The sequence below is a fragment of the Orycteropus afer genome, unplaced genomic scaffold, assembly GCF_000298275.1.
Source record: "Orycteropus afer afer isolate SDZICR_OR568_19922 unplaced genomic scaffold, OryAfe1.0 scaffold00837, whole genome shotgun sequence".
Taxonomy (NCBI): Eukaryota; Metazoa; Chordata; class Mammalia; order Tubulidentata; family Orycteropodidae; genus Orycteropus; species Orycteropus afer.
In genome coordinates this window covers 665607-687860 of record NW_006922424.1, presented here as the reverse complement: position 1 = coordinate 687860, position 22254 = coordinate 665607, and the positions used below count along the sequence as shown (strand labels likewise).

The window sequence follows — 22254 nt, the reverse complement described above, 5'->3', positions numbered from 1 at the left end:
TATATGTATATGTATATATATATTATTCATATTCTTCATACCTAAATGTGAGGCTGTCTTTTAATCCCTTTTTTGGACTGTTCATACAGTGCTTACATTAGCATATTCTACTTGAAATAATTTTTACTGGAAGGAGAAAAAATGCATTTAATTTTTAAAAGTCCTGCACAGCATTCAAGCACCCTCTCCATATTCCATCACCAGTGGCTCCGGTGAAAATAAGATACTCAATTGTGCAGTCTTATGGTCCTTTCTATGAAGAAAGGATATGATGAATTCCATCCATAGCTTCCATTTTGTGTTACTGTTCTTGTTTTTTTTCTTCCAACTTAATGTTTAGTCTGCCCTTGATAAGCATTAGGCTAGTATTATTTATAAGCCTTTACTTCAAACATCTACTGACTCAGACATTCATTTAATTTATTTATTCCTTCATTAGATTAAAGATTTAAAGATGAATTAGATTCTTCAGAAAATGGGGATATGAATCCCAATGCTGTTTTGTTTTGTTTTTAGTGCATACACACACACACACATATACGCTGACACTGACCTAGTTTCTAAATCTCTACTAGTGACTATTGTCTTTAAAAATAATTAGCTTTGGAAGTTCCACCATTTCCTGTACCTCTCTTTCTATTGCTGGGACACTGTTCAAAACACAAGTGCAATCTAACATCTGATTGATCACCAGATGTTGATTATTTCCATTAGTTTTCAAAGCATATTTTTTATTTCCTCTGCCTTCCAAATGGTTTTCAATTTAGTTTGATACTTAAAATTTGAATTTATGTGGGATCACAGAAATTCTATCACATCTGCTAGATTTAGGACATTGCCCAAATCAAATATATCCTTACGTTTCCATCTTATACTTCTATCACCTCATCTCACTACCCCTTTGCAGCACTTTCTACCCAAAGTACTGTTTCTTCTCCATCTCTCTTACTTCCAGCCCAATTGGGTTCTATTTATTTAACTCACACTTCTCTTCCATTTCCTGCTATATCCTTCAAAGCTATGGACAATTTCTTCTTTATGCATTTTCTCTAAACGTTCCATACCCTCAGTCCATGACATACCAATAGCATTTGATAAGCTTAGATACTTATTAAGGGTGTGAGAAATGCTGACAGATTTTTGAAGATGTTATAGGGAAAGAAACAGAATGACAAATACATGTTGGAATACAGTTCACTGACAGGATCCCCATATTTAAACAATTAAATCATTGTTGTGTGTGACTCAGTGAGATGTCGACCACATGAGAAAAAAAAAAAAATCTGAGTGATTACACCTGTCAGTACATAATTAAGGAGAATTTTCTTTCTGTTCTCCAGCTTTTTAGTTGGTTATCCAGTCAATAATTTAATTGCTTTTCAGTTGCTGTTATAACTTCAGATGTTTTATCTTTGCTCTATAGATGACATCCATTTTTTACAATCATTATTGTGTAATTGTGATTTTATACAGAAAATCCTCTTAATTGGGAATGGATCTATCATAACAAATCTACTACAAAGATGCTAGCATTACTTAGGTAACAGGGACGTTTATAGGTTTCACATTACAAAGATATTACAAAGATCCTAAAACCAAACACCAAACTCGCTGCCCTCTAGTTGATTCGACTCATAGTGACCCCTTCTTGGGTTTCTGAGGCAGTAACTCTACAGTAGATTACCCAATCTTCCTTCCCAGGAGTGGCTGGTGGGTTTGAACCTTCAACCTTCTGGTTAGCAGTTAAATGCCTTAGGCACTACGCCACCAGAACCCCCTAGAGATCCTAGGTATTATATATGAAGACTTTTCTTTTTTCAAAAATGATAAACTTTTAGTCATTTGTGTACTTTTTTATGAAAAATAAAAATGATAATTGCCCAGCAACAAAAAACCTACAATTTGAAACAAATGACTTGCTTCTTAATTTTTCATTAGTAGAAGGTAATTCAGATCTAAACCACAGAAGAATCTAGACCAAGGGCAGCAAAGTATGACCTGTATTCAAATTCAGCCCACAGTATGCTTTTGTAAATAAAGATTTATTGGACCATAGCTTTGCTCATTTGTTTATATATTATCTGCGCTGCTTTACTGATACAATGACAGAGTTGAGCACTTGCTACAGAGACTGTATGGCCCATAAAGCCTAAAATATTTAATAACTGCTAATTTACAAAGAAACTTTGCCAACCACTGGCACTAGAATATCTACTGCTCTCTTGGCCCCAATATGAGTATGTATCTGATTGTTCCAGACTGATGGTGGTAGTGCTTTTCTCATTGCTGTATTTCTAAATGTTTAATGCATGTCATAGCTTGCATAGAGTAGAAAACCTATTGTGTATTTGATACTATAATGACAATAAGACATTGTTTAAATTATTCAAAATTTAATTTTTTAAATATAGCTTTCTATGCATGTGAAAATTTACATATATCTTTTGCAAGCAGAATTTTTTTTTAAATTTAGTTTTGTAGATATCCATGTAAATAAGCTTTCCATATTTTGATGATGAAGAGATATCAGGCCTGTTGTACAATTCACAAGTACAGAGTTTCTACCTCTACAGATCTACTCAGATAATTCAAAATTTGTAATTCAGTTAAACAGTTTAAAGAGACAATCTGACCTTCTTTACAAAGTTAAAATACTTTAAATCTATATCCAATGGGTAAAAAAAAAAAAAAAAAGGAAAAAGAAATCCCCATTTTGCCGAGAGTCTGGGAAAACATTATGTAAATTCGTTTGAAACTTTTTAGGGAAGATACCAGAGGAATCAAAATAAATAAGATGATGTTGAAACATGGTTTGTAACTTTTGCTTTCCTGGGCTGCCTGAAGAGACAGGATCAGCTGAATGTATTAAATTCCAGCATGCAAATTTTCAGTCCCAAAACCTTACCTCTTGTTGCTTAAGTGTATTATCTTGTACTTTGCCATTCAGTGTTTCTATATTGAGCTGTAAATCAAGCAATGTGATATTCAGACTCATTAAGGACTTGGAGATTTCATCTGTTGCATTTCCATGCCCATGCAGTGAAGAAACTAAGGTATTCAGCTGGAAAAGAACATCATTAAATCTTTGATCAGTGATCACACTGAAATTTTGGAAATGCTCCAAGTCTATGAGGTTGGTTTCCATATCTGAAATATAATGGATTTTCTTCTCCATGGTGCTCATGAATTCCATAACTTCTCGAAATCTCATTTCATCTTCACTGTCATTTCCTTTTCCCGTGATATTTTGAGAGATATCATTTGTATTAATTGAACAAATTGTGCAATTTTTCATTTCCCACTTCAGGAGTTGAGCTGCATATTTAATTAAAAATAAACAGAATTACAGAATTATGACCTATGTTCTTAAATGCATAAGCCATTTCATTTCATATAGCTCCTTTCCATTCCATATCATTACATCACATTCCCCCATTTCAAAATTTTTAATGCTATCTTAAATCAAGTATTATTCTCAAACATAAAATGTGTGACCTACACTAAGCATATTATCTAGAGGGAAACAAAACCAAAAGTAAGCCCACTGCCATCAAGTCAATTCCAACTGATAGCAACCCCATAGGATAGAATAGAATTACCTACCACAAAGGGTTTTCAAGACTATAACCTTCATGGAAGCAGATTGCGTCATCATTTTCTGAGGAATGGCTAATGAGTTCAGACCACTGAATTTTGATTAGCAGCCAAATAACTTAACCACCATGTTACCAGAGCTTCTTAGACGGAAGCAAGCAACCTCCCTTTCCTACTTTACATTAGAATTTATTACTATTAATTGCTGCCTACATGAATCTGGAACATTTCACCTGGCTTGCCCAGTTAGAGAAAATTCTGCAGTTTATAGAGAGCATGGTAGCTTATTCCATGGGACTGCTGTTAGTACAAAATGAGATACTGCTTAAGAGTCTCTGAAGTAAACATGTCAAGTTTGTGAGTTATTATGAAAATAAATGATAATGATGATGGCAAAAACAATATGTAGTAAAAGTAGAAGCAACGTTATCCACTGTATGGATAATATGCCTGCTCATCACCCTTGTCCTATAACTGAAGCTGGCAGAGAATTACCACTTTCAGTTTATATAGCCCTAATTATAGTTGGTGAGGAAGGAAATTGGGCAATAAATATTTTCACTTAAAAATATACTTTTTTCTAAAACATCTTTGCTTATTATAAAACACATATTAATAGTAGAAAATTTTAGAAAAGATGAGTAATATAATTACCATTAATCTCATCATCTTGAGGTATACTCAATATTTTACCCCTTTTTCTCACTATCATGCTGTTCTTATAAAAACAAGATTATATTTTACATAAAATTTGGAAACTACTTTTTAATTTAATCCTACATAATCAATATTTTTTATATAACTTAATGTTGTTCAATAAAAATGATATGAATAACTGCCTTGTATTCTATGGATGATCAACCAGAATTTATTTAATAAAGCCCCAACATTAAGTTTGCTTCTATTTTCACTAGTACAGTCAATGTTTTGATGAACAATCTTATAGCTAATTATTTCTTGAAAAAAAAAAATTATTAAATGAAATTTTGGGAATATACTGAGTTGCTGATACATATTTCTAAGGGGGCATGTCTTCTACAAACAAGCTAATTATCTTGCTGAAAGTTCCAAAAGGATGAAAAGGATAATCATTTACTTTTCAAACAAAAATAATCCATAATTATGTACAATGAAGAAAATGTTAAACATCATTGTATCATTAATTAGTGAGGGTTAAGATATAGGTTTTTTTTTTCATATTTCTTTGTGTATTTTCTCTTTTTATCTACATCAATATCTATATTATAGTTATATTAGGTTTACCACAAGATTTCCATAATTGATCCCTATTATATTAAGAATGGGAGCTCTGGTGGCTTAGTGCCTAAGGCATTTGACTGCTAACCAGAAGGCTGGAGGTTCAAACCCACCAGCCACTCACTCCTCAGAAGGAAGGTCAAGCAATCTACTTCTGTAGTGATACCATCTTGGAAACCCAAGAAGGGGTTGCTATGAGTCGGATCTGACTCAATGGCAGTGAGTTTGGTTTTTGGTTTATAATAAGAATAACTTCACATTGTTTAAAATAATCTACATATGCAGTGATACCTGAATCTGTTTCTGTTGGCCTTTGTAATAAAAATGAGATACCAATAAGACTGTTTTGTTTTGTTTTAGTATCATCATGAGCTAACACATGAAAAACACTTAGTTCCAGCCCTACTTTGAGATACCTGTTATATAAAGAAGATTCTGGTGTTTAGACAGGATCAAGCTTCCTGGTTCTAGAAGCTACCTCTGTCCCTCATGCATCAGCTAGGTTACTCTGAACAGATTTCTTAGCCTCTCCTTGCTCAGGTTTCCTCACAGTAATAACTAAGTACTAAGTACCTTAATGGTGACACTGACAACTGAATGAGATAAAGCATGTAAATCACATAAGCACAACACTGATTGACACATGAGTTTCATATCTATCTATCTATCTATCTATCTATCTATATATATGTATATATATATGAAAGTGCCTAAGGCATTTGACTGCTAACCAGAAGACTGGTGGTTCAAACCCACCAGCCACTACTCAGAAGGAAGGTTGGGCAATCTACTTCCATAGTGATACTGTCTTGGGAACACAAAGAGGGGCTGCTATGAGTCAGATTTGACTTGACAGTAGTGCTTTTTTTTTTTTTTTTTGCAAGGGGGGGTGTATGAAAAAGGAGCTCTGGTGGTGTAGTGGTTAAGGCATTTGGCTGCTAACCAAAAGGTCATTGGTTCTAACCCACCAGCCTCTCCACAAAAGAAAGATGGGGCAGCCTGCTTCTGTAAAGATTTACAACCTTGGAAACCCAACGGAGGTCATGATGAGTCAGAATTGACTCAATGGCAATGAGTTTATTTTTGGTTTTATGCATGAGAAGAGAGATCCCTGGTGGTGTAGTGGTTAAGGACTCAGCTGTTAACACCATATGTGGGAGAAAGTTATGGGGATCTGATCCTGTAAAGATTACAGCCTTGAAAACCCTATGGGCAGTCTACTGTCGTGCATTGTTGCTATGAATCAGAATTGACTTGACAACAATACATTCAGTTGCTTGTCATTCATGCATGATACACAGAGTGAGTTCCCTTCCACTGGTGAATCTAGGTCATTTGATGTGAACATAAAAGATTCTAAAAATTTTAGCTTCTTTTCCATCTTAATAGATATCTATTATAGTTTTAGGAAACAAAATTACTTCAGATCAATCATTGTCAACCTTAGAACAAACATATTGACTTGTTGTTGTTTATATGTCATCGACTCAGACCCGACTCATAGTGACCCCTCCTTGGGTTTCCGAGGCAGTATCACTATGGAAGTACATTGCCCCATCTTCCTTCTGAGGAGTGGCTGGTGGGTTTAAACAGCCAGCCTCTTGGTTAGCAGTCAAGTGCTTTAAGCACTATGCTACCAGAGCTCCCATTGACTTGGTAGTATTTTCTAATAGTCCAGTGATTTTAAACTTAGAACCCTGTGTTCTTTTCAGACATTTCTCTGAATTCTGCATGGGCCTACAGAAGTTCCACTTTTAGGGTTAGCTTGACTGGTTGTAGTTTATATAAAAGTGATGAAATTGATCTAACACCTGCCTTAGACCTAATGATATCATGTAACAAAACATCATACAGGTATGTATTTTAAACTTCAGATACTCATATAGATAAACAATGTATGAGAGCTTCAGTTTATCAGGAAGTTAATTAATTGTTTAATGTCAGACACATTATTTTTTTTTTTCCACTTAGGTGGCTGTAGTTTGTTTGGTTTGTTTATTTTAATGCCCAAAAGAGGCATTAAATTTTATCTGTAAAAATTGTTTTCCTAGTTAGAATCAAGGCAACTTTGATTTTGTTGTTTATTTAGTATGAAAGCTCAATTACTCTGGGAGACAGTAGAACACAGAGATTAGGAGTCAGAATTCATGGTTTTGCACTCGAGCAGTCTCAGGTTCCTGGTGTGGATAGTGAGGAAAATGATAGTATCTGCTTAGAGGGTAATTGTAAGGGTACATAAAGATAATCTGTGAAAAGCTTATAGCCTAGTGTCTGGAACGCAGTAAATGATCAAAAATTCTAACTATTGTTAGAGTTGTACTGTTGTTTTCATTATAGTTTCTCCCTTAGCAGAATTTTGGCCCTGGCTCAAAATATTTTTTTTAATTTTCCCCTTAGCAAAAAATAGTGGACCTTTTATTCAGGAGACTTTTCTTCTTAGACCATTAATATGCAAATGAAAATAAATTTTATTCCCAGTCTTTCTCGTTACAGCATATGTCTGACATTTTACTGGGTATAGAGAAGTGGCGAGCTACTAGGCACATAAATACAAATGTCTTGTTTTTCAAATCCATCAAAAATACTACTGAGGGAAATAATACGTGCAGATTTGTTTGAGGTATATGCAACCATCCACACTTGAAGAAATACTGAAATTTATCCCCGGTTCAAGCCAGACTCTCCAAAGAGCCACGTATCTGGAGGATGTCAAGTTGAGCCTAAGTAAAGCGTTCTTTCTATTCCTTCCCATATCCCCAGTAGATAGTATCATGTCATCTTGAAAGATGTTTTAAATAATAGCCCTAAGATATATGTGGCCATAAAAACTATAAGGGTATTGCTGAGGTATAGGACATTAGTTTACAAGGTCTCCTCTCTTTGAAGACTCACAGATTAATTCTCTCTGCTCTCAGTACTAGAAATAGTAGAACTTCTCATAGAAAAAAACTGGCTTGCTTTTATATTATAGGAATATTAATGTAAATGATCTGCTTTATATCTTTATGGAACTAGAATATTTTTCATTAAAGTTGTGACTCACTGGTGGTGTAGCTGTTAAGGCATTCGCTGCTAATGAAGAGGTTGATGATTTGAACTCACCAGTTGCTCCACAGAACAGAGATGGGGCAGTCTGCTTCTGCAAATATTTACAATGTTGGAAATCCAGTGGGGTCATTACTAGCTGGAATCAACTCGATGGCAGTGAGTGTGGTTAGAGTTTTGCTAGAAATGTATACTTTTGGGGATTTTTAAAAATTGTCTAATTCTTTCATTTTACCTTTTCATATTGATATTTTTGTCTTATTTTTCTTAATTAATTTTTTAAATCTCTAAATAAATTGTTGCTACCAAGCCTTTTGGTATAAAAGAGAGACCAAAAAAAAAAAAAAAAAAAAACCTCACTGCCATCGAGTCAGATCTGACTCATAGCGACCCTTCCTTGGGTTTCCAAGGCGGTAACAGTACAAAAGTAGATCGCCCAACCTTCCTTCCAAGGAGTGGCTGGTGGATTTCAACCACCAGCCTTCTGGTTGGCAGTCAAATGATTTAGGCACTATGTCACCAGAGCTCCTAAAATAAAACAGGGTAGCATTTATTCAGTAGGAATAAAAAGAGACTATCACAGGAAAAGCCAATACAGGTATCACTACTGATATTTACCTGTCCATTCACTAAACATTTATGAGAAAGTGATTGTTCTCTACAAATTGTACTTTAATCATTTTTGGTATTAGGTAGTAAATGTTAACATTGGTACTAACATATAGAAACAAATTTTATTCTCTGTTTCATAAGAAAAAGTCTATGTCTCATGCATGGGGAGAATGTATAAACTGAAATGGTAAATTTATAGTAATAGTAATCACTTCAATGACTGAAAACCACATGGATCACTAAAATGGAAGCATTTCTTTGTGCTGTGCTTTTTTAATAACAGTAATATGCTATTCCTGATGTTTCAGGGAATTATTAAATTCACAGTTAACAACAATATTTTAAATTATAATGTAAACGTGAAGATCAGAGAGAAGATAAATATTTATTGTCAATGTCTGTTATGCAAAATTAATTTGTTTTTCCAATTCCATCTCAACAGTTTTGTAGCAGGATAACTTTTTAAGATTTGACTATAAAGTAATTTAAAATAGGAAAAACAATAATTGTAAATAAATACCAAAGATGAAATGTTTAAGGATTAATTTGGGAGCTCTGGTAGCATAGTGGGTAAAGCACTTGACTGCTAACCAGAAGGCTGGAGGTTCAAACCCACCAGCCACTCCTCGGAAGGAAGGTTGGGCAATCCTACTTCCGTAGTGATACTGCCTCGGAAACCCAAGGAGGGGTCGCTATGAGTTGGGGCCGACTTCACAGCACATAACAACAACAACAACAAAGGATTAATTTGCTTTTAGATATTTTCACTTCAGCTATCTTACTTCTGAAAGTGACTGAATTATAAATATATATTAAGTCTTAACCCTTCATTGACGGTTTTGCACATTGCAGAGATTGACACACGTTCACTCACCCATCCACTCACCCACAACAACACCCATACATTTTCTTTTATATTGTTAGAAACAAACAAACAAACAAAAATTGATAGATTTTGGTTGTCTTTTACTTTTAAAAAATCTACCTTTTCTACTTAATACATTTCAGAATCTATTTTTCATTTAATAAATTTGAGGAACAGCTTGTAATACGATGTTTCTCTTATGAATCTACCATATGCAAAAGACAGTTTATTTTTTTGCTTCTGCAATGAGTAATTACAGATGAGTTGCTGAGTTACAGAATTGTATAATACTGTACCTGCCAGTATTCCAATGATAGGTATGAGAAGTGCAAACACAAGGAGATAAAGGACAATCAATGCAGTTTTGAAAGACTTCAGTTTCTCTTGAAGAGCAGGGCCATTTTTAGGATCTGAAAAACAAAAACCCAAAGGACTGTTAGAAAATATTGTGATGCTCTGGGTTAACATGAGATTCCTCAAGTAACTTAGCATAATTATGAATTTTTCAAGCATTTCCACTTTGACTTTGGAAAGGATCCCTGAAACCCATCCTCTTGATAGATCAGAATGTATTCCTAACAATAACCTCTTAGCATTATGTATTTATGTGGAAGAGTGGTTTATGTAGTGGATGCTAAAGTGGTGGAGATAAATCAATAGGAACTGGAAACTTAGTAGATGAAGACATTTCTCTGACTAGGTGAATAAAACATCTATTCAAAGATTGTTTCTGATGGCTTTTGTTTTTATTGTTCAGTACAAAAAGAAGTAAAATTGGATTTCAGGTTGCCAACTCCGAAATAAAATGTTAAGCATTGTTCAAGCCCTGGTGGCACGGTGCCTAAAGAATTTGATTGCTAACCAGAAGGTTGGCAGTTTGAATCCACCAGCCGCTCTGCAGAAGGAAGATGGGGCAATTTACTTCTGTAAAGATTTATAGCCTTGGAAACCCAGTGGAGGTCACTTTGGTTTGGTTTTGTGGTGGAATTAAACGGAAAAGTGAAGAGACAAGAAGTGAGAAAAAGAAAAAAAAAATACATTTTTAAATAGTGATCAAAAGTTTCTGTTGCCTTTTTTCTGTCCCCAGTGTCTCTGTCCTAACTTCTCATACTTTTATTATCACTGCTTTTACTACTATTGTTTTTGGTTCTGACTCACTGGAGCCATACCCTAACTTCCATCCTTCACAAGGCACAAAATTCCACCTTGCCTTGGAGTTCTGACCTACACCCAGGTTTGCCTATGTAAGAATTCATTCATGACCCCTTAACTTTGTATATGCTGCTTGCTCTCACTAAAATGTCTTTTTGACTCCCTTTTTCTCACTGATTACCCTGGTGAACTGTATTCATCTTTCAAGACTTGGTGGAATTATAAACTCTGTCCTACCTCTTTAAATAAGCATGCCCAGCTATAGCTGAATGTTCTTCTTTTGATTTCTTGTTGTAACCTATACAGATATGTGTTTCAGTACCTATAACCTACAGTTTTCAAATATTAGTTCACAGTTGTAGAGGCATTAAAAAAAAAAAAAAAACACTGCCATCCAGTTGTTTCCAAATCATAGCGACCCCTCCTTGACTTTTCCAGGCAGTATCTCTACAGAAGTAGATTGACCAACCTTCCTTCTGAGGAGTGGCTGGTGGATTTGAACCATCAGCCTTCTGGTTAGCAGTCAAATGCCTTAGGCACTACACCACCAGAGTCTGTGTTGTTGTTGTTGTTATTTGCCATCGAGTCAGCCCCGACTCCTAGCGACCCCTCCCTGGGTTTCCGAGGCAGTATCACTACGGAAGTAGGATTGCCCAACCTTCCTTCCGAGGAGTGGCTGTTGGGTTTGAACCACCATCCTTCTGGTTAGCAGTCAAGTGCCTTAGGCACTATGCTACCAGAGTCTGTAGTCATCTCTAAAACCTCCCACTGAGGCTGGGAATTCAGAGATGTCAATTTATTGTGAACCAATTTAATCTGATGCAATGGTTCCTGACTTTAAGTTTATTTTCTATTCTGTCTCAAAAGAGCAGTGGACCTATTTGTCAGATAACTATCAGTTTAACATTCTTAAATGCTAAAATTAAGTCTCAAGACTTTAATTTTACCTATTATCAATAACTCTAAGAACAACCTCCATGGGCAGACAACCCTTCTACTTACTCAGAGGAATCAAAGCTGTCATTGAGTGAGCATCAAATTTCACAGATTCTGAGCAGTTATCAGCTTCCTCCTGTTGATTGGAAAATTTATTCCACTTCTCCATACTTCTATAAACAAATGGAAAAATATATGTTTAGGACTTTTTAGTTATTGTTGTTGTTGTTATGTGCCATCGAGTTGGACCCGACTCATAGCCACCCCTCCTTGGGTTTCCGAGGAAGTATCACTACAGAAGTAGATTGCCCCTTCTTCTTTCCAAGGAGTGGCTCGTGGGTTTGAACCACCAGCCTTCTGACTAGCAGTCAAGTGCCTTAGGCACTACGCCACCAGAGCTCCTAAGAAGATAAGTAGAATAAATTATTAAATTTATGTATCTACCATAGGTAGTAAGGAGACCTGGTGGCACAATGGTTGAGAGCTCAGCTGCTAACCAAAGGGCTATCCAAGGCTTTCTAATCCATCTTTACTCTGAGGTAAAGATTTGATAACCTGTTCTCCATACAGATTACAGCCTAGGAAACCTTATGGGACAGTTCTCCTAGCTTACAGGATTGTTATGAGTCAGAATCCACCTGACAGCACACAACAACCAAAACAACAACAATTGTATGTAGCAATATGCTACATTCACCCATAGAGGTTTAATGGTAGCATTAAAAGACATAGTTGCATAGAACTTACTTACGTATCTTTCTGTATAAACGTGTGTTTGTGTGTTGTGGGTGTATGTTTCTCAGAAAATGAGGAGAGAAGGAGCTCTTCTTTATATAGCTAAAAATATTTTCCAAATTATGAGGAAACAACTGTTTAGCTGAAAAGAAATAAAAACTATTTTAGAACAAATGGTTACATAAAATTTGTTATAAATATTTCCTGTGACCTTTTGTAAAGAGTTCTAGATTAAATTTTTAAAACAAAACTTCATGAGACAGTTTATACTTTGCCAAAGCAACTGTTTATTAGGTAAGAAAAATAAAACAGTCTAGTTACTAGGATAGGAACCACAGGAGAAATATAGGCTTTCTGTTCTTTTCTTTGTTTCTCTCTTTCTTTATTCCTTTTTTCTCTACTTTCCTTTTTCCTATTTATTTTCAGAGCTTCTCTCATTATGTATTGGCCAAACAAAAAAACCAAGCTCACTGCTGTTGAGTCGGATCCAATTCATAGAGACCACTCTTTGGGTTTCCAAGATGGTATCACTACAGAAGTAGTTTGCCCAACCTTCCCTCCAGGGAGTGACTGGTAGATTGAACCACCAGTCTTTCGGTTAGCAGTCAAGTGCCTTAGGCACTATGCCACCAGAGCTTCCCTATGTATTGGCAGCATCACAAATATCTTTTTGTACCTGTATAAGTACAATCTATACTCTATGTCACTGATTCTCTTTAATATGTATCAGAATCATTTGAAAAACTTGCTAAAAGTAGAGTGGTGTATCCCTACCCCTAGTGCTCCTGTTATTTGAGGTGGGCTTAAGCATTTGTAATTCCAACAAGTTCTTCTTCTTCCTTTTTTTTTTTTTTTTTTACAGAATGGACCTGCCCCATTGGGTTTGCGAGGCTCTACATTTATTTTTTTTAATTTTACTGTGTTTTGGGTAGAAATTTACAAAGAAAATTTGTTTTGCATTCAGCTGTTCATGCACATTTGATTTCACACCCAATTACCATGTCTGACCATAAAAAACTCTCCTCCCCTCCTCTCCCTGTGCCCTTCTTGACTATCCATTCCTGTCTGTCCAGCTTTCCCTCTGTGTGAATGCTGCCCCTCTGGTGTCTCATCGCTGATTACTCTAAGGGGTACATCTCCCTAGAAGAGATTGGTGCATTGCCCTAGGGTAGGTGTTTTGTATGTAGGTCTTTCTACTGTTGGGCTGAGAGCCAATCCAAGGAAGTGAGTACATATCTAGGGCCAAAAGGTAACCAGGGCCATATTCTTGGGGGTTCCACAAGACTCTATCCAACCAGTAATTTTTGTCATTTTTATGTTTTTGAATTTTGTTCCACATTTTTCCTCCCACTCTATCCAGGGTGTCCAATTGTGATCCCTTTCTGAGTACCTGACATTAGTAGCCAGGCACCATCTAGTTCTTCTGGTTTCAAGATCATGAAGGCTGAGGTCCTCATGGTCCATCTTATCCTTGGAGTAATTGTTTCCAGATGCCTTTGATTTTTTTCACTCTTCTCTTATTCAGATGAGAGGAGACAAATAGTTGTATCTTACATGGCCACTCAAAAGCTTTTAAGACCCCACTTGCTACTCACCAAAGTAGGTTGTAGAACAAGATTTTTATGTATTATGCTGTGCCAGTTTAGCATCATGTCCCCCAAGACTATGTCCCAAGTCCACAGGCCTGGTGATTCTCTCTCTCAAGGTGTCTGGTTATCTCTGAGAAGTCACCCCAACTCTGTCTTCTTTTTATTCTATAATGTATGTGGTTACTTTTGTAACACAAGTGCATATGTAAGATTATGTTCAGCCAAATCTGTCTTAGATGTAGGGTGCATTCCTGTTTGCCAGCCCCCACCTGATCTTCTCACCTGTCTATACATTTACCCATAGCCTGGTGTTTGGTGTTAGTGGTAATGAAGTATTGTGCATGTAATAGTATTTGCCTCTGTTGTCTATATCTTATGTGCACTTTTCAGTGTTCTTTCTTTCACCATCCAACAAGTTCCTAAATGATGTTGCTGTTGCTAGACTAAGGAGCATACTTTAAGAATATTTCCCATGAAAAGAAATTGCTTAACTTTGTTGAAAATGGCTAAGTTCATTTGATTGATAAATTTAGCATAATGCCGGCATCTTCTCTTTATTTCCTCTGAGTTATGATTTAGTCCAGCTGAAGTTTTGACTGAGTGCTTTGGCAGCTCTGGATACTAAACTCACATTCAGTTCAGGAAATGAGGCACAAACGTTTGTATGCAAACATTTATCCTGCTTTAGGAAGAAACATTGGCAAGTAAGGATGTGACAAAATTTCTGTCAATATATTTTTTTGAATTTTACCATGGGCATTTCTTATTTTGCAGTTTTCAATGACAATCTTTGTACATGCTAACTTAAGTGATTTGGTTATATTTCCTGTAAGTCCCATATGCTGAACTAAACAAGAACTGTTCTTTATAGGATTTGTTCCTGGGAGAAGATAGGGATGGCATAAACATCTTTTTTCAGGCACACCAAAATACAGTATGAACAGTAAAATCTGTGAAAGCCAGAACCTGTGTAAGGCAGAAACCTGTCAGAGAAGGAAAATTCAAATTGCTTTCCACTAGTAGAGATATAAGAGTGTAACACTGCACCATGCCAAAGGTGAAAAACTTGTGAGACCCAGAAATACAAGACAGTCCCCTTGAGTTGTGGCTTTCAATACTGTGTTAGGCTGGGTTCTCTAGAGAAACAAAACCAGTAAAGATTGTATATAGAGAGAAAGGGAAATTTATCTTAGGAAAATGACTCACACACTTATAGGAGCTGGCAAGTCCAAAGTTCTTGGATCAAATGTCAAGCTGGAGGATTTTCCCGACTCACGCAGCTGCAGGGGCTGAGGAGCGCAAGGTTTGCAGGCAGTATACTGGCTGTTGACTTCAATGAATGACAAATCCAAGATCTCCAGGCTGAATGGTGGATTGTTCACTCGGACAGTTGTAGGCAGCACAGCAGGATCCCGATCTACAGAAGAGTGTCTCTTTTCCCAGGATGTCCATAAATATATTGGAAGCAGTTTACACCCCTAGGGAAACTCCCTTTCAGTGGATTGGCTGCTCAAAACATATACATCTGATCCATCATTGGAACAACCCACATCATATTTGCTTAAACCACATAGAATTGTGGTCCAGCCAAGTTGACACACAAGTCCAACTATCACAGTTCACCCCTTGTCAACTTGGCAGTTGTACACATCTTCTTACCATATATAATCTCTAAAGAAGGACAATTATAAAGTCATATTTGTGCCTAACATGATACACTAATACACGTACAACTGAAATGCCTTAACCTTATTTACATTTCACAGTTCATAACAAGAGGAAACAAAAATATTTGATGCCCATATACAATGAAGAAATATAACAATCACAGCCCTTGTTTCTGAAACTGGTCATGTGGTCATAGCTGATATTCGGAACTACCTTCTTCCACCCATTCTCTATTTCCCTTGCCCTCAGCAAGCACCTTAGCTGGTTGTGGTTCTTTGCCTGGTGGGGTGACCCAAACCTTCATTCCTGAAGGGTCTGGGCCATTAGCAGTCATATCAGAATTGGGTTGCTGTAATTTTCCATTGACTTTAATCACAGGACATGGAAGTACTAAGAGACTCCTAAAGAATCTCCTCTATTCCAGACATATTCTTCTTTACCTCCATTTTGTAATGTCAATCCAATTTCCCCTTGGGAATCAGGATCTGTCACACTAGATAGCACAGTAATGCCCTTCTTTATCTGTTGATTCAGAGGCATGAGGAAACCAAAATGACCTGGTAGAATTCTTAATTTCCAGTTCAATGCAATAAGTATTGTGTCTCCAGGTGGGAGTGTTCCTCTCTTTGGGACTAAGATCTCCAGACCCACAGAGCATAGGGTAGCAGGGACAGGAAACAAAATTTTTTTTGAGTGAGTTTCTAGGGGTAATAGTGATACCACTTCTGTTTCCACTCCTTGGTTCCTGGACCTGTGAATCCTGGCTATTGGAGAAACAGAACCATATATTGGACACTGGTTTAGAGCATATACAGCCTCCTGGAGAACATTGCCCCAATCCTTCAAGGTATTGCCACCTAGCTTGTGCCATAATTGTGTTTTCAGTAGGTCATTCCATCTTTCTATCAAGCCAGCTGCTTCAGGATGATGGGAAACATGATAAGACCAGTGAATTCCATGAGCATAGGCCCATTGTCATACTTCATTTGCTGTGAAATGAGTCTCTTGATCTGAAGCAATGCTGTGTGGGATGTCATGACAATGGATAAGGCATGCTGTAAGTCCACGGATGGTAGTTTTGGCAGAAGCATTGTCAGTAGGGAAGGCAAATCCATATCCAGAATAAGTATCTTTTCCAGTAAGAACAAAATGCTATCCTTTCCATGATGAAAGTGGTCCACTGTAATCAACCTGCCACCATGTTGCTGGTTGATGACCCCAAGGAAAGGTTCCATATCACGGACTCAGTGTTGGTCTCTGATGCTGGCATATTGGGCACTCAGCAGTGGCAGTAGCCAAATCAGCCTTGGTAAGGGGGAGTCCATATTGCTGATCCCATGTACAACCTACATCCCTGCCACCATGGCCACTTTGTTCATGAGCCCTTTGAGCAATGACAAGAGTAGCTGGGGAAAAAGGATGGCTGGTTTCCACTGAACATGTCACCCTATTCACCTGATTGTTAAAGTTCTCCTCTGTGGAGGTCATCTTTTCATGGACATTCATGTGAGACATTAATATCTATACTCCTTTGGCCCAGTCAGAAAGATCTATCCACATACCACTTCATAATACATCCTTGTCACATATTTTCCAATCATGCTCATTCCAAGTCGCAGACCATCCAGCCAAGCCATTAACCACAGCCAATGAATCTGTATATAATTGCACATCTGGCCATTTCTTATTCCTTGCAAAGTGAACAGCCATATGCATGGCTTGAAGTTCTGCCCATTGGGAGGATTTCCCTTCACCACTGTCCTTTATGGAAGTCCTGGAATGGGGCTGCAATGCTGCTGCTGTGCACATATGAGTGGTGCCTGCATATTGTGTGGGACCATCTGTAAACCAGGCACGAGTTTCCTCTTCCTCAGTCAATTGATCATCAGGAACTCCCCATGAGGCCATAGGTGCAGACTGGAAGAGGGAAGGTAATGTGACTGGAGTGGAGACCATAGGCATTTGGACCACTTCCTCATACAACTTACTTGGGTCTTCAGGTCACGCTTGAGCCCAATCTCTGATATACCACTTCCATTTAAAGATGGAATGCTACTGTGCACATCCAATTTTATGACTTTGTGGGTCAGACAACATCCAGTTCATGATGGGCAGCTCGGGCCTAATGGTGACTTGGTGGCCCATAGTTAGGTGTTCAGTCTCTACTAATGCCCAGTAAGAAGCTAAAAGCTGTTCCTCAAAAGGAGAATAGTTATCTGCAGAGGATGACAGGGCTTTGTTTCAAAGTTCCAAGGGTCTGCATTGCTATTCGCCAATAGGGACCTGCCAAAGACTCCAAACAGCATCTCTATCTACTACAGACACTTCAAGCACCACTAGATCAGCTGGATCATATGGCCCAAGTGGCAGAGCAGCCTGCACGGCATCCTGAACCTGTTGCAGAGCCTTCTGTTTTTCTGGGCCCCACTCAAAACTAGCAGCTTTCCAAGTCACTTGATAAATAGGCTGCAGCAACACACCCAAATGAGGGATATGTTGCCTCCAAAATCCAAAGAAGCCCATCAGATGTTGTGCCTCCTTTTTAGTTGTGGGGGAAGCCAGACACAATAACTTATTTCTTTACTTTAGTAGGATTATCTCGACATGTCCCACACCATTGGACCCCTAGAAATTTCACTGAGGTGAAAGGTGCCTGAATTTGTGTTAGATTAATTTCCCAAGCTCTAGCATGCATATGTCTTACCAATAAGTCTAGAGCCATCAATACTTCTTCCTACTAGGTCCAATCAGCATAATGTCATCAATATAATGGATCTTGTGGAAGGGAAAGGCGATCAAGGTCACTACAAACTAAATTATGACATAGTCCTGAGGGGTTGATATACATACCCTTGAGGAAGCACTGTAAAAGTATACTGTAGACCTTGCCAACTGAAAGCAAACTGCTTCTGATGGTCCTTTGAAATTGATATCAAGAAAAAGGCATTGGCCAGATCAGTAGCTTCATACCAAGTACCAGGAGATGTACTAATTTTCTCAAGCAATGAAACCACATCAGGAACAGCAGCTGCAATTATAGTCACCACCTGATTAAGTTTATGATAATCTACTCTCATTATCCAAGATCCATCTGTTTTTGCACAAGCCAAATATGTGAATTAAATGGGGATGTGGTGGGAATCACCACCCCTGCATAGTTCAAGTCCTAGATGGTGGCAATAATCTCTGCAACCCCTCCAGGGATGCAGTATTGCTTTTGATTTACTATTTTTTGTAGATAGAGGCAGTACTAATGGATTCTACTTGGCTTTTCCTACCATAATAGCCCTTACTTCACATGTCAGGGACCCAATTATGGGAATTCTGCCAATTGCTCAGTGTATCTATTCTAATTATGCATTGTGGAACTGGGGAGATCACTATAGGATTTGTTTGGGGACCCACTGGACCCACTTTGAGATGCACCTTAGCTAAGACTCCATCAACAACTTGATCTCCATATGCCTCACTGTGACTGGTGGGCCCCAAGGAACCTTTGGGTCTCCTGGAATTAGTGTCAGTTCAGAGCCAGTGTCCAGTAATCCCAGAGAGTATGATCTCTGATATGCCACTTCCATTTAATGATGGAGTGCTAGTGTGCACTGATAATTTCCTTTACCCCAATGAACAGTCACTCTCATAATAGGCCTCAGATCCCTTTGGGGAAGACTGGGAGAAAGACTGACATGATAAATTTTTGGCAATGTGGTGGGGTCCTTCCCCAAATGGACCCAGCCTCCCCTTCATTCAAGGGGTTATGGGTCTGTAAACTGACTCAAGTCTCAGAATTGATTGCGAGGCCATGCCTCTGTATTCTGGTGATTCCATCTAGGCTGTGTTCACATGAACTAGAATTCTTCTGTCTATACAGATCAAGTAAATATTTAGTAGGTTTGCCATGCATTTCACTACTAGGAACAACATGTGCAGGTAGCCAATGCCATAATTCCACATGAGTCAAACTATTCTGATTACTGTTATGAGTCTGTTGTCCATTTGTCAAGTAACTGCTTGAAAACCTTGCCTTTGTCAAGTAACTGCTGTCACTTGTCCCCTTCAGCCATGAGGTCAAATCAGCCCCATCATAGTTAAGTGTCTTAGTTCAATTAGGGCAGTACCCACTGTCAAATCTGCCTTACATAAAATAGCTATCACAGCAGTCTTCAAGGATGCTGGAACTCCTTTCACAAATTTATTCTTCACCATATTGGTGAAAGGCATGTCTTCTGGACTCTCCATTTCTGCCTCTAGGGGTCTATTCTGATAAATCCATTCTAGCAGGTCAATTTCTCTAAGCCTCTGAATATCTTCTTCTACATTATACCAAGCCAGATCTGGTACTTCAACTTGAGTTAAGGTAGGCCACCAAATAATCCATGATTCAGTAAGCCAACCAAATAAACTATTAGATCCTTTCCTAACCTCTTGAGCTGAAACATTGAATGAAGAGTCCATACTTAGTGGGCCTAAATTAATAAACTCAGACTGATCCAATGTTACATTCCTTGCACCATTATCCCACACACTCAGTAGCCATTCCCATACATATTCTCCAGATTTCTATCTGTACATGTTAGTAAAATCAAGCAGGTCTTTTCAAGTGTAGCATACCTCCTCCTCAGTCACACTTTCTATTTCACCTTTTGCGGCTCGCTTGGACTTAAAATTAGTTTTAGGTGTAGCAGCAACAATGGGTGGTTATGGAAGTTCTTGAGAACATTCAGCAATGCCTTCCATGACCTCTGCAATGACCCAGCAAGAAGAGTTGGGTTAATCCCATCAAACCCATCAAACCAAGGTGGAGGGGGATAATGGTTTTACTATAATCCCTTCAGATGAGAGGGATTCAAGAGAATTTACAGGCTTCATATCTTTATCTTCCTATCTGCCCATATGTCCCCATTCCATGTTTCAGGATCCCATTTTTTCCCAGTCAATGCTCTTACTTTCACTTCAGACACGATTCTCAGTTGGTAATTTAATTGGTGTTGTAATTTAGCCACCGTAACAATAAGACACTGGTTTTGGTGTTCAGCAATATCAGCTCTGTTACTAGAAGAAATAAGGCTTTTTTTCAGAGCACAACTGGAAACATTGAGGTCTTTTATGTGACACTTAAGCCATGACTCAGCAACCCTAAGCTCATCTTGCTTTTTTACCACTTTGTCTAGTGTAAGTAGGACTAACCAACCAGCTTCTTTACACTCCTCATACTGACAAAATTGCAGAAAAGTATCAAATATGCAATCACCCAGAGCCTCACTTCTCACAAGTACTTGATCTATTGGTGGTGCTATTTTGCATATTAATGTTGCCACCTCGTGCCATGGATTACCAGGGCCCTCTTTACTAACAGAGGCAGGGTCACTAGTGTCTTTACAAGTAATCAAATTGGAAAACCAATTTAGGAAGCTCATCCTTATGATTTTGTCTCTCTAGAACCACTCTCAGTACCAAATGTGTTAGACTGGATTCTCTAGAGAAATAAAACCAGTAAAGCTTGTATATATAGAAAAAGGGAAATTTATCTTAGGAAACTGTCTCATACACTTATAGAAGCTGGCAAGTCCCAAGTTCTTGGATCAAACGTCAAGCTGGAAGCTTTTCCTGATTCACGCAGCTGCAGGGGCTGAGGAGCTCAAGGTTGGCAGGCAGTATACTGGCTGTTGACTCCAACAAATGATGAATCCAAGACTCCAGGACAAAAGGTTGATTGTTTGCTCATGGATGGTTGTGGGCGCACAACAGAATCCCTGTCCACAGAAGAGTGTCTCTTTTCCCAGGACATCATAAATATACTGGAAGCAGGCCACATCCCTAGGGAAACTCCCTTTCTATGAATTGGCTGCTCAAAACTATACATTTATTTGATCCCATCATTGGAACAACCCACATAACAATTGCTTAAACCACACAAAATTGTGGTCCAACCAAATTGACACATAGCTCCAACTATCACAATTATTTTCACTACAAACAAAATAAACCATTATCTGGGGAAATGTACAATTATATGAAGCTAATTACATAAGTCAGATCTAGACAAACTTGCCATTTGCTCCTTTTCAATTTACTCTCCTTTTTTGTTTGGATAGCAGTTTTATTCCTCAAGCAAAAAAATGAACAATCATCCCAACTTAAAAAAAAAAAAAAAACTTAGATGACAATACCCACTGTCACCGAGTTGGTTCAACTCATAGTGGCTCCCTGTGGGTTTCTAAGGCTGTGAATGTTTACGGAACTAGTTTGCCTCATCTTCCTCCTGTGGAGCAGTTGTTGGGTTTGAACTGCTGACATTCTGGTTACCAGCCAAAATGTCTTACCCATTACCCCACCATAGCTCAGAGATGACAATAGAACTTAGTTAAATTCATTTAAAAATTATCATTCCTAGAGACTGGGTCTATGTGGCAAAGATTTTTGTGTTTGAATTCAGTTAGTAAAAGATGGGCTCACAAATATACATTTATATATCCAGGGAGATAACTAGAAATGTTTCCCATGCAAACAGCCCACTTGTCCCTTTCCCATGTATTGTCCTCATATTTGGGATATTCAACTTCATTTTCATCTAAATGAAAAGGAAAAGTTTCTTATAATATTATTCTATCTTCCAGCGGGGATACTTATATAAAAATAAATTATATAAAAAGGTAAAACCTTTTTTAACTCTGATATTATCTCTCTAGATGTAAGTTGTATAAGGGCAGTAAACTTGTCTCTTTTTGTTCTTCAAAATATAGAGTATAGTTAGTATTTTACAATACACATGCAAGTAAGATCTTACTGAAGATAATTCAG

The 22254-nt window shown here is 37.7% G+C and overlaps 1 protein-coding gene across 1 annotated transcript in view; it reads right to left on the bottom strand.

Annotated features, from left to right (window-relative positions):
- The window catches only part of MSR1 (macrophage scavenger receptor 1), a 42441-nt gene extending 30242 nt beyond the window's left edge, over positions 1-12199 (bottom strand). Inside the window, exons 1-4 of the mRNA XM_007958030.2 lie at positions 12159-12199; positions 11528-11634; positions 9670-9783; positions 2906-3315 (exon numbers count right to left, since the gene is read on the bottom strand). Of these exons, the coding sequence (XP_007956221.2) occupies positions 2906-3315; positions 9670-9783; positions 11528-11634; positions 12159-12199 (672 nt within the window). The remainder of the gene's footprint in view (positions 1-2905; positions 3316-9669; positions 9784-11527; positions 11635-12158) is intronic.
- Positions 12200-22254: the final 10055 nt, after the last annotated feature.